This window comes from Mytilus trossulus, chromosome 14 (assembly GCF_036588685.1).
Source record: "Mytilus trossulus isolate FHL-02 chromosome 14, PNRI_Mtr1.1.1.hap1, whole genome shotgun sequence".
NCBI lineage: Eukaryota > Metazoa > Mollusca > Bivalvia > Mytilida > Mytilidae > Mytilus > Mytilus trossulus.
In genome coordinates, this window is record NC_086386.1 from 38,444,266 (window position 1) to 38,456,385 (window position 12,120).

The 12,120-nt window shown below is 35.7% G+C and overlaps 1 protein-coding gene across 1 annotated transcript in view; it reads right to left on the reverse strand.

Annotated features, from left to right (window-relative positions):
• The window catches only part of LOC134697727 (titin-like), a 37,692-nt gene that overhangs the window by 10,036 nt on the left and 15,536 nt on the right, over positions 1 to 12,120 (reverse strand). Inside the window, exons 2-4 of the mRNA XM_063560011.1 lie at positions 5,066 to 5,261; positions 3,319 to 3,621; positions 1,508 to 1,571 (exon numbers count right to left, since the gene is read on the reverse strand). Of these exons, the coding sequence (XP_063416081.1) occupies positions 1,508 to 1,571; positions 3,319 to 3,621; positions 5,066 to 5,261 (563 nt within the window). The remainder of the gene's footprint in view (positions 1 to 1,507; positions 1,572 to 3,318; positions 3,622 to 5,065; positions 5,262 to 12,120) is intronic.

A 12,120-nucleotide genomic window follows, 5' to 3' on the forward strand; every position in this document is an offset into this window, starting at 1 on the left:
CAGTTTGTCTGAAAAAAATGCTTAGTTTAACAAATAAAACTCAAAGTGGTGGTATAGAAATGTTTTGAATGAACATTCAGGAGTTGTCAGCTTTTCCAAGTTATAATTGATAAAAAAAAAATCTGCAGCAGTTCGCATTAATGAATCCGATACCTAAAGCTTACTTTCCAAATTTACACAGATTTATTTTTAATATTAATTAAATTTTGAATTCAAATTCTCCTATTTTTGGAATATTTATACATTTATACATTATACTTCTGTTGTTGCATTTCTTCCCGTTACAGTTTCCTACCGATATATTTTCTCATTTCCCGAAGCTATCTTTAGCAAAATAGTAAGGAAGTTTAACATTCGGGATTCATGTTTTAAATTTTCTCATTTTGTATTCAAAAAGAAAAACAGAAACAAACTTTACCGCTAAGTTTTATTTTCTATGATCTAACTATGCTTATATGATAGATATCTGGTTAAAACCTCAATGTTATAGAAAAGACAACGTTTGTTTCGTTGGGACAAGATGGCTATACCTTTTGAAGTCATTGCAATTGAAACTTTACGCATGGCTTCCGGCAAACAATATCATATACTAGGAGAAAAGTAAAAAAACTTTCAAAATATTACAAATATTTTTCCTCTCAGCTTTTTCAATTTCACGGAATAAATGCGCAAACCCGAAATATACTTACCTTGCATATGCTTGGACATTTTTCAGACCGTTTACCAAAATAACATTCTCCGGATTATGGTTTCAGCAATATTGATTTTAGTTTAACACGCGAATAACTATAACAATATTCTTGTTCAGTTTTACGATGATCGAAGAAAAAATACCGTCGGAGAGAAACGGAACTCTGATCTTTTGCACACACAATGAAACTTGGACATTACGTTTTTGCGAAAAAAAAGTTGTAACAGTACTAAGTTTTATAATTCTTGGTATTTTTAATTTCGGGTCCTTTTTTTTAAATTTTAATTCTAATGTAATGAATTCAATAAGAAATCACTATATTTTTACCAAAATGACCAGCCTACGTATTGATTTTTATGCTAGTCTATAGCAAAGTGGAATTGGTACCAATATCGTGCTTAACGTCTCACGTCTTTTGACTAGTACTTAGCAATTTTGATATTAAACTTTACGATAATATTATAGATTAAGACAATTCAATTTTGTTTAAATGGGACAGTAACCACGAATTAGCTATTGAATGTTCTAACTGAGCTACATTTTATGTCGTAAGGGCGTTTCATATTTGACTACAGTATGGGTTTTTAATCATTACTGAAGCGTGTTAGGTGACCAATGATTGCCTACATTGTACATCTACGTTAATTAGACATTGATGAATAGTTGTCCCATTGGAATCATTCCACATCTCTTTATTATTTTTTTTTATATATTTTTTTTTATTAAGAAGCAGTTAAGGCAGAATCTGCAATTTACTTTCCCGAAACGATTAATTTTACATGATAACATGATTGCAGATGTGAATTATTGTTATACCTTGTGTTAAAGCTGGAACACGCTTTTTGATCATCCTGGCTGTCAACAGATATACAAGTGTAGTCTATAAAAAAACAAGTCTTTATTATGAATAGTATATTACTATGCATCATGTGTATATCTAGAAACGTAGTTATTAGAGGCCTAAGTGTTTCTTAAACTTGCAAAACGGTATCAACATTAACGGTACATATACAATACTGCACCAGATTCCTATTTCGACAAAACATAAACTAATACATCAAAAAGGGATGTTCTAGCTTATAGGCAATACATATTTAAAAAATCAAAACCCCAATACAGAATTCAAAGAGTTAATTTAAAATAAAATAAAAACGATCAAATTCGGATTAAGAATCAGAGCTATGCGTAAGGGTTGAAAGTTTCCAATATTTTTTTTACAGCAAATTTCATTTACACAATATCCGTATTGTCATATATCAGTACTGTACCGGCTCAACCGAGAAAATTAATCTCTTTGAGATGATCAACGATCATCTTTATTTATTGTGCTTTATTAGTCAACAAAGTAAATTATTGCCAAAAATGACTGTTTATTAAAAACCCTAACTGGGCTTTTAATACCGACAAACTGGGCAGTACAGTTCCATTACAGAAAATCAGGGTCGTTACAGAAAAACAGCGCAATTAAAGAAAAACAGGGCAATTACAGTAAAACAGGGCAATTACAGAAAAAAACAGTGTTAATATCAAATATAATAAATTGAACATGGCCGCCGATTTTCAAAACGGATCACTGTTCATCCTGTTTTTCAACACAAATCTTCTGTCAACTTAAGGTGGTAGACCTTGGTTAAGGGAAATAACTCTTAAAATCATCAGTACGTTTGTGTCAGCCATTTTCATAAATACGTTCTAAGCTTCTAGGATACATAGATTATTTTCAATCTGTTTCAGGTAAATGCTTAAAATACATTAATAAAACTTGACTTTTACAAACGCATTACTGAATTAAAGAGTTATCTCCCTTGACCAAGGTCTAACCCCTTAATATCTTAAATATGTGATATATTATAAGCTTTATTATGGTAAAGTACAAATTATTTTTTTCAAACTAAACTGTCATTTAAAGAGTAGAGAGTACATCAAAATAGCAGCAGCACATACACTATTGTTCAGTTGGTTAATAAATGTATTTTAAAAGAAGTTAGTGTTTTTATAATGGCCCTGTTATATGTCATTGGTCAGTAATGCTGGCCTCGGATGTCTGTAATGGCCCTCTGCGTTGCCTCGGGCCATTAACAACTTTCTCGACCATTATTATAGACCTTGGACATGTAACAGGGCCATTAAAAAAAACACCCATTCATTAATATTATAATCATGATTCTATTAATACATATATTGTAGATTATTCTTGTAACTAGTACATTATACAGTTATATTGAAACTAAGACATCCTACTCCAATGGATAATGCACAGGCTGATTCTACATAGTTCATGCCGCAGTTACCTTTGACTTACCATACATGTAGTTTGATTCTTGCACGAACTAATTTGTACTTATTTTAATTTTCACTCATAATGTTATACAGAGAATGTAATTTGAGGCACTGGTTTGAACAATTAATTATCATTATTGTGGTAAGCATGCTACAGCGAGCTCACCACAAAGGAGTTGGACACAACATTTTGTTCTACAAATGATGGAAGATTCCTAACACGCTATTCAAGTGTTACAGTTCAACAAATTCAAACATGCATTCCATAGAAAAATACACCTAAATAGTGAAAATATACTAGTAAGCTGTGAAACAAAGAGAAATTACATTTCATGTTTTGTACTTACTCAGAGAAAGTTTAAATCCTCTTTGACATTCTTTCTGATAGCACGAGCAATCCTCCTGGGAAGGAATACAATAACAGCCATGTTTAGGTTTTGAAAGAAAGGCAAAGCCTTTAGAATGGTCGCATCTACACTGTGTATCTTTTGTTGTTGACCCATCTGTATACATGATTAATCCTTCGTCTGTGCAGTTTGATTTTTTGAAAACACAATCACTTAGTCCATCTGTCCGAAATTTGAAAGGTTGGTATCTATTGGTAGAACAATCTTTTTCGTTGCGGTTTCCTCTGATTACACATTTTTTACCTTTAAAATGAAATTTACGGTCATTAATTTGGTTAACATAGAAAGGTGCAGATCACCGAGTCACTTGCTTTTAGAGTTAAGTTTGTCGACGGTTTTATTCGATATTTACATGTAGCTACAATGTATTTCATTAAATAACATCTTGATTATCATGAAAATTCATCGGAGGTTAAAGGAGACAATTTTAATGTACTCTGACTTATTTCTGTTACAATGTGCATGTAATGTTTATTTTTCTTTTATCACTGTCGTTTACTACTTTTTAAAAAGGGAAATGTTATCGGTATAGAATAACAAATTATACCAGGCGAGAAGAGACATTATCAATGTTCTGCTTTTTTCTTGGGTTGTTGTCTTTTTTTACACATTCTCCATTTCCATTCTCAATTATATTTGACTAGCTCATCACCAGTTTCACTCGATACGCGAATTGATTTAGTCAAAGAGGTCAAATTAATTGCAGACATTCCTCGGCGCAAACTTTGGTGGGGTTTGAAACATGAATAAAACTTATCTCAGTAGATCGTCACCAAGGACGTTCAACAAACAATAGAAGTACTCAGCATATAGATATCATGTGCATAACCTTATACGAACCTTAATAATAAGTACATAGTTTAATCGCCATGTATTTTAAGCATGATTCGGATGCCTAATAAGTAGTATCGGATGTTGTTCACTGATCATTCAGAAATATATATATACTTAAGAACAGAACATTTAATGTATTTAATGTTAGTTGTCGGTTTTATGTAAGGATTTCTATCAGAATGTCGTAGAAATGATACTTAATTGTTTGGTTTTTTTTCTTCATTTTGTTGGAATCCTTTCTTAAGAACCTAACTGTGCATTAACAAGTTAGTGAAAGCCGATGATCTACTGTGTTGCACTACGCAATGTATTGATTTGTCGACGGCATTTAACTCTTTGTAAACTGACATGAAATTCTTAAAAAAAAATGTTTGCCCGGAAAAACCAATGGCCTAAAAAGTTTACTATAAATAGAATCATATTCAAAACAGTGTGGTCCTGGCCATTGATTGACGATCTAAATTATCCCATTGACTGGGACAGATTAGGTGAACGTTTGTCTGTAACGACCATTGCTCATTTCTTACTTATTATAGAATTTAAACTGTGGGGTCACTAAAGGTTTTTAACGCCTCTAATAATAAAAGAATTCGAAAAATTATTCAGGAATAACCTTTATGTTTTGATTTATATTATTGATATAAATCAACACATTGTATTATTCCGGATTCGTTTTTTGAATTGCTTTATTTAGGTGTTGAGAACCTTTGGTGACCCAACAGATTTAGTGTCTTTAACAAGTACATAGTGAGCAGTGGTTGTTACCGACAAACATCACCTAATCTGTCCCAGTCAATGGGATAATTTAGGTCGTCAATCAATGGCCAGGACCACACTGAATATGATTCTATACCTTCTATCCAAGTTATGTCACGAGTTAAATCTGGATTTCTTTTACACGATTCTGTATAAATGTTGACATTATCATCCAAGAGACAAAAATATTCTAAAACTTTGCCGCATTTTTCTGTTGCCGCAATAGTCCACTCAGACTGTTTTGGACATCTGATGTCATAGCTAAGCGAAGTCTTTTGACAGAATCCAAATATCTGTAAAACATAGACGACAAATTACAACTAGCATACATGTAAAACATATGTAGGGTTATCTTATAATAATTACTATGTGTTTGCTGTGCCAGATGTTTACCTTCACAGGCATGTGATAGGCAGTACATGCATGTCTTTGTCAGTTTCTCGTGTGCGTAAATAAACTTTATTAACAAACATTTATAAGTTGCTGTGAATGTTAAAATATGCAGCCATGTCCTGTAAACATGCGTACATGAAGTCTAATCAAGGTAGTTAATGTGGGAATTATTTCAATTATCAGGCAAACCTGATTACTCATATGCATTTATTACACAAGTCAGGACTAAATATATGCCACCATCATACTTTTCTTCACCAATATTCCCTCTCCGATGTTAAAAAATCAAATCCAAGAATTAGTCTTTGAATCAATTTTTCTGTTTAATGAAAACAATAACTTAATTAAGATAATAGATTTAAGAAGATTAGGAATGCATGAATGACAAAGAGACAACTCTCCATTTAAGGTGGTACCCAACACTTTAACTAAAATTAATTTGGCTCATTTAATTTTCAAAAAATTTGGACAATGTATTTACTTTGACCCTTAAACAAAAATATAAAAAAATCAAAAATTTTGAACCAATCGTTTAGTCAGAAAAAATACACTGGTTATATAGCAATATGAAAAACACCAATTTTGATCAGTGAGAAGCTTAATATTTCCTTAACAACACAACGTAATAAAAACGTTTAGCTAACTTTACAGAGTTATCTCCCTGTAAAGTTACATGTAGGTACCACCTTAAGTAAAAATTTGGAAAAAACTAAACCATTGTAGCCCCCTTCCCCTGTCATTATATCAGATGACAGACGATTGCGTTGGCTTACCCAGACATTAAGGGCATATCCAACAGTTTATTTTTGACGGTTAGAATTTTTTCACGTAAAGATATTAAGATATTTCATTTTTCAATCGACAGAGAATAACATTTTGCCCAAAAAAATATTTTCGTTTTTGCAAAAAATACTGCTGAAAATTGAACATTTTTGCAATTTTGAAGAAACAAACGTTTTTTATTTAAAAATAATAAATATGATTTTTTAATCAACATATACTTATATAAAGGGGTTTAAATTGAGGCAACATAGTTCAAGATGGTTAGAAAAATCTAACTTTACCATTTAAAGAATTAATTCTTACTCAAATTAAGTCCAAAAGGTCATGGTTACCCCCTAAAACGACAAGAAGTGGACATTTGAAATGTACATTTTAGATTTTTTAAATATTTCTAACGGTGTTGATTTGACCAAAGTAATTTATGTTATTCTTTGAAAAAAATGGAACGACATAACGTTTTGAAAAATATTTGTCACCATACTCGTTTTTGAGAAAAATCGAGTAATATTATATTGTTTCACAAATTCACACAAATTGCGCCAAAAATTATGACGTTTCGGAACGTAACGTTAATATTTTTCCCCGCTAATTTTTCAAAGGCAGTGCGACGGTGTTGCAGACAAATGTATTTTTACACTGTGACTTTGTTGGATAGATGTCTCGATAGCACTCATATTGCATCTTCTTATTTATAATGGACCAGTATCTGTACGAGATAATAATTCAGTTAGCTTTACTTTTGTGTTCGTCAAAATTGTGAAACCCGGGTGTAAAACATGCAGCACACGCCTGGTGAACTCATCGCTATATAAAGTCCGCTGCATGTGTTGCTTTGATACCATTATTACAATTAGCATGTTCCGCATGCCAAGTTCCTATGAGCTTATAAAAAAAATTAACACACAAAACTTCAAAAACCGTAAAAAAACAACATGTCGGAGGCAATAACTTCATTATTGGTTGTTTAAAGTATAGCAGAGTTACATCATGGTTAGATTAAGCATATTAAAGAACCCCAATATTCAATTTTCGATGAAATAAAAAAAGTTCAACTTTGGATCCACTAGAACTCAATGTGGACCAATTTGATAAAGAGGCCCAAATACCAAAAAAATAAATCTAAATACATGGTAAGATTCAACATATCAAAGAATCCCATAACCAGGCAGAAGCTAGCGAACAATAGCTAGCGAACAATAAGCCAGCGAACAATAAGGCGATATATCGAGAAACCAAAAAACAGAATAAGACAACAACGGCCATTAAATAAAAAAGTATTCAAAAAGGCAGAAAATCAGTTAAAATATAGCAATTTTAACTCAATTTTGAAATGGTTTTTATCCAATCCACTGATTTAACAAGTCGCATTACTTTTTAGGCTAATATTCAGTACCACAATAACTCTGCATCTATCAACGGATTATTTGTAGGTGTAGGGCCACCAATGCACCCACTTCAATTTAGAACGTATGTAAAAGTAGTCCTACCCTGTAAATTAAACCACCTTTTATGTCATTGTTTGATTTAGAGCTCAAAATTTGAAAAAAATGTCAAAAAATTAGGGGGGTCGGACTATTCCAGGGCTTCTAGAGAAAAATAATGAGGGGTATCACGGGGAATGACTATATAGGTCTTGTAGAGGAGAAACAGGCGCTTCTTTTGCGCTAGGTATCGAAGGGCGCTATGTTCAAAAATCTGAAACTAGGGCTCAAAATTTGAAAAAAATGTCAAAAATTAGGGGGGTCGGCCTATTCTAGGACTTCTAGAGAAAAATAATGAGGGGTGTCACGGGGTATGACTATATAGGTCTTGAAGAGGAGGAACAGGCGCTTCTTTTGCGCTAGGTATCGAAGGGCGCTATGTTCAAAAATCTGAAACTAGAGCTCAAAATTCGAAAAAATTGTCCAAAAAATGGGGGTAGGGTTGGCCTATTCCAGGAGTTCTAGAGAAAAATAATGGGGGGTGTCACGGGATATGACTATATAGGTCTTGTAGAGCAGAAACAGGCGCTTTTTTGCGCTAGGTATCGAAGGGCGCTATGTTCAAAAATCTGAAACTAGAGCTCAAAATTCGAACAAATGTCAAAAAATTAGGGGGGTCGGCCTATTCCAGGGCTTCTAGAGAAAAATAATGAGGGGTGTCACGGGGAATGACTATATAGGTCTTGTAGAGGAGAAACAGGCGCTTCTTTTGCGCTAGGTATCGATAGGCGCTATGTTCAAAAATCTGAAACTAGGGCTCAAAATTTGAAAAAAATGTCAAAAATTAGGGGGGTCGGCCTATTCTAGGACTTCTAGAGAAAAATAATGAGGGGTGTCACGGGGTATGACTATATAGGTCTTGAAGAGGAGAAACAGGCGCTTCTTTTGCGTTAGGTATCGAAGGGCGCTATGTTCAAAAATCTGAAACTAGAGCTCAAAATTCGAAAAAATTGTCCAAAAAATGGGGGTAGGGTTGGCCTATTCCAGGAGTTCTAGAGAAAAATAATGGGGGGTGTCACGGGATATGACTATATAGGTCTTGTAGAGCAGAAACAGGCGCTTCTTTTGCGCTAGGTATCGAAGGGCGCTATGTCCAAAAATCTGAAACTAAAGCTCAAAATTCGAAAAAAATGTCAAAAAATTAGGGGGGTCGGCCTATTCCAGGGCTTCTAGAGAAAAATAATGAGGGGTGTCACGGGATATGACTATATAGGTCTTGTAGAGCAGGTAAAGGCGCTTCTTTTGCGCCAGGTATCGAAGGGCGCTATGTTCAAAAATCTGAAACTAGAGCTCAAAATTCGAAAAAAATGTCAAAAAATTAGGGGGGTCGGCCTATTCCAGGGCTTCTAGAGAAAAATAATGAGGGGTGTCACGGGGAATGACTATATAGGTCTTGAAAAGGAGAAACAGGCGCTTCTTTTGCGCTAGGTATCGAAGGGCGCTATGTTCAAAAATCTGAAACTAGAGCTCAAAATTTGAAAAAAATGTCAAAAAATTAGGGGGGTCGGCCTATTCCAGGGCTTCTAGAGAAAAATAATGAGGGTGTCACGGGGAATGACTATATAGGTCTTGTAGAGGAGAAACAGGCGCTTCTTTTGCGCTAGGTATCGAAGGGCGCTATGTTCAACAATCTGAAACTAGGGCTCAAAATTTGAAAAATTTGTCAAAATTTGGGGGGTCGGCCTATTCTAGGACTTCTAGAGAAAAATAATGAGTGGTGTCACGGGGTATGACGATATAGGTCTTGAAGAGGAGAAACAGGCGCTTCTTTTGCGCTAGGTATCGAAGGGCGCTATGTTCAAAAATCTGAAACTAGAGCTCAAAATTCGAAAAAATTGTCCAAAAAATGGGGGTAGGGTTGGCCTATTCCAGGAGTTCTAGAGAAAAATAATGGGGGTGTCACGGGATATGACTATATAGGTCTTGTAGAGCAGGTAAAGGCGCGTCTTTTGCGCCAGGTATCGAAGGGCGCTATGTTCAAAAATCTGAAACTAGAGCTCAAAATTCGAAAAAAATGTCAAAAAATTAGGGGGGTCGGCCTATTCCAGGTTTTCTAGAGAAAAATAGTGAGGGGTGTCACGGGGAATGACTATATAGGTCTTGTAGAGGAGAAACAGGCGCTTCTTTTGCGCTAGGTATCGAAGGGCGCTATGTTCAAAAATCTGAAACTAGAGCTCAAAATTTGAAAAAAATGTCAAAAAATTAGGGGGGTCGGCCTATTCCAGGGCTTCTAGAGAAAAATAATGAGGGGTGTCACGGGGAATGACTATATAGGTCTTGTAGAGGAGAAACAGGCGCTTCTTTTGCGCTAGGTATCGAAGGGCGCTATGTTCAAAAATCTGAAACTAGGGCTCAAAATTTGAAAAATTTGTCAAAATTTGGGGGGTCGGCCTATTCTAGGACTTCTAGAGAAAAATAATGAGTGGTGTCACGGGGTATGACGATATAGGTCTTGAAGAGGAGAAACAGGCGCTTCTTTTGCGCTAGGTATCGAAGGGCGCTATGTTCAAAAATCTGAAACTAGAGCTCAAAATTCGAAAAAATTGTCCAAAAAATGGGGGTAGGGTTGGCCTATTCCAGGAGTTCTAGAGAAAAATAATGGGGGTGTCACGGGATATGACTATATAGGTCTTGTAGAGCAGGTAAAGGCGCTTCTTTTGCGCCAGGTATCGAAGGGCGCTATGTTCAAAAATCTGAAACTAGAGCTCAAAATTCGAAAAAAATGTCAAAAAATTAGGGGGGTCGGCCTATTCCAGGTTTTCTAGAGAAAAATAGTGAGGGGTGTCACGGGGAATGACTATATAGGTCTTGTAGAGGAGAAACAGGCGCTTCTTTTGCGCTAGGTATCGAAGGGCGCTATGTTCAAAAATCTGAAACTAGAGCTCAAAATTTGAAAAAAATGTCAAAAAATTAGGGGGGACGGCCTATTCCAGGGCTTCTAGAGAAAAATAATGAGGGGTGTCACGGGGAATGACTATATAGGTCTTGTAGAGGAGAAACAGGCGCTTCTTTTGCGCTAGGTATCGAAGGGCGCTATGTTCAAAAATCTGAAACTAGGGCTCAAAATTTGAAAAATTTGTCAAAATTTGGGGGGTCGGCCTATTCTAGGACTTCTAGAGAAAAATAATGAGTGGTGTCACGGGGTATGACTATATAGGTCTTGAAGAGGAGAAACAGACGCTTCTTTTGCGCTAGGTATCGAAGGGCGCTATGTTCAAAAATCTGAAACTAGAGCTCAAAATTCGAAAAAATTGTCCAAAAAATGTGGGTAGGGTTGGCCTATTCCAGGAGTTCTAGAGAAAAATAATGGGGGGTGTCACGGGATATGACTATATAGGTCTTGTAGAGCAGGTAAAGGCGCTTCTTTTGCGCCAGGTATCGAAGGGCGCTATGTTCAAAAATCTGAAACTAGAGCTCAAAATTCGTAAAAAATGTCAAAAAATTAGGGGGGTCGGCCTATTCCAGGGCTTCTAGAGAAAAATAATGAGGGGTGTCACGGGGAATGACTATATAGGTCTTGTAGAGGAGAAACAGGCGCTTCTTTTGCGCTAGGTATCGAAGGGCGCTATGTTCAAAAATCTGAAACTAGAGCTCAAAATTTGAAAAAAATGTCAAAAAATTAGGGGGGTCGGCCTATTCCAGGGCTTCTAGAGAAAAATAATGAGGGGTGTCACGGGGAATGACTATATAGGTCTTGTAGAGGAGAAACAGGCGCTTCTTTTGCGCTAGGTATCGAAGGGCGCTATGTTCAAAAATCTGAAACTAGGGCTCAAAATTTGAAAAATTTGTCAAAATTTGGGGGGTCGGCCTATTCTAGGACTTCTAGAGAAAAATAATGAGTGGTGTCACGGGGTATGACTATATAGGTCTTGAAGAGGAGAAACAGGCGCTTCTTTTGCGCTAGGTATCGAAGGGCGCTATGTTCAAAAATCTGAAACTAGAGCTCAAAATTCGAAAAAATTGTCCAAAAAATGGGGGTAGGGTTGGCCTATTCCAGGAGTTCTAGAGAAAAATAATGGGGGGTGTCACGGGATATGACTATATAGGTCTTGTAGAGCAGGTAAAGGCGCTTCTTTTGCGCCAGGTATCGAAGGGCGCTATGTTCAAAAATCTGAAACTAGAGCTCAAAATTCGAAAAAAATGTCAAAAAATTAGGGGGGTCGGCCTATTCCAGGGCTTCTAGAGAAAAATAATGAGGGGTGTCACGGGGAATGACTATATAGGTCTTGTAGAGGAGAAACAGGCGCTTCTTTTGCGCTAGGTATCGATAGGTGCTATGTTCAAAAATCTGAAACTAGGGCTCAAAATTTGAAAAATTTGTCAAAATTTGGGGGGTCGGCCTATTCTAGGACTTCTAGAGAAAAATAATGAGGGGTGTCACGGGGTATGACTATATAGGTCTTGAAGAGGAGAAACAGGCGCTTCTTTTGCGCTAGGTATCGAAGGGCGCTATGTTCAAAAATCTGAAACTAGAGCTAAAAATTCGAAAAAAATG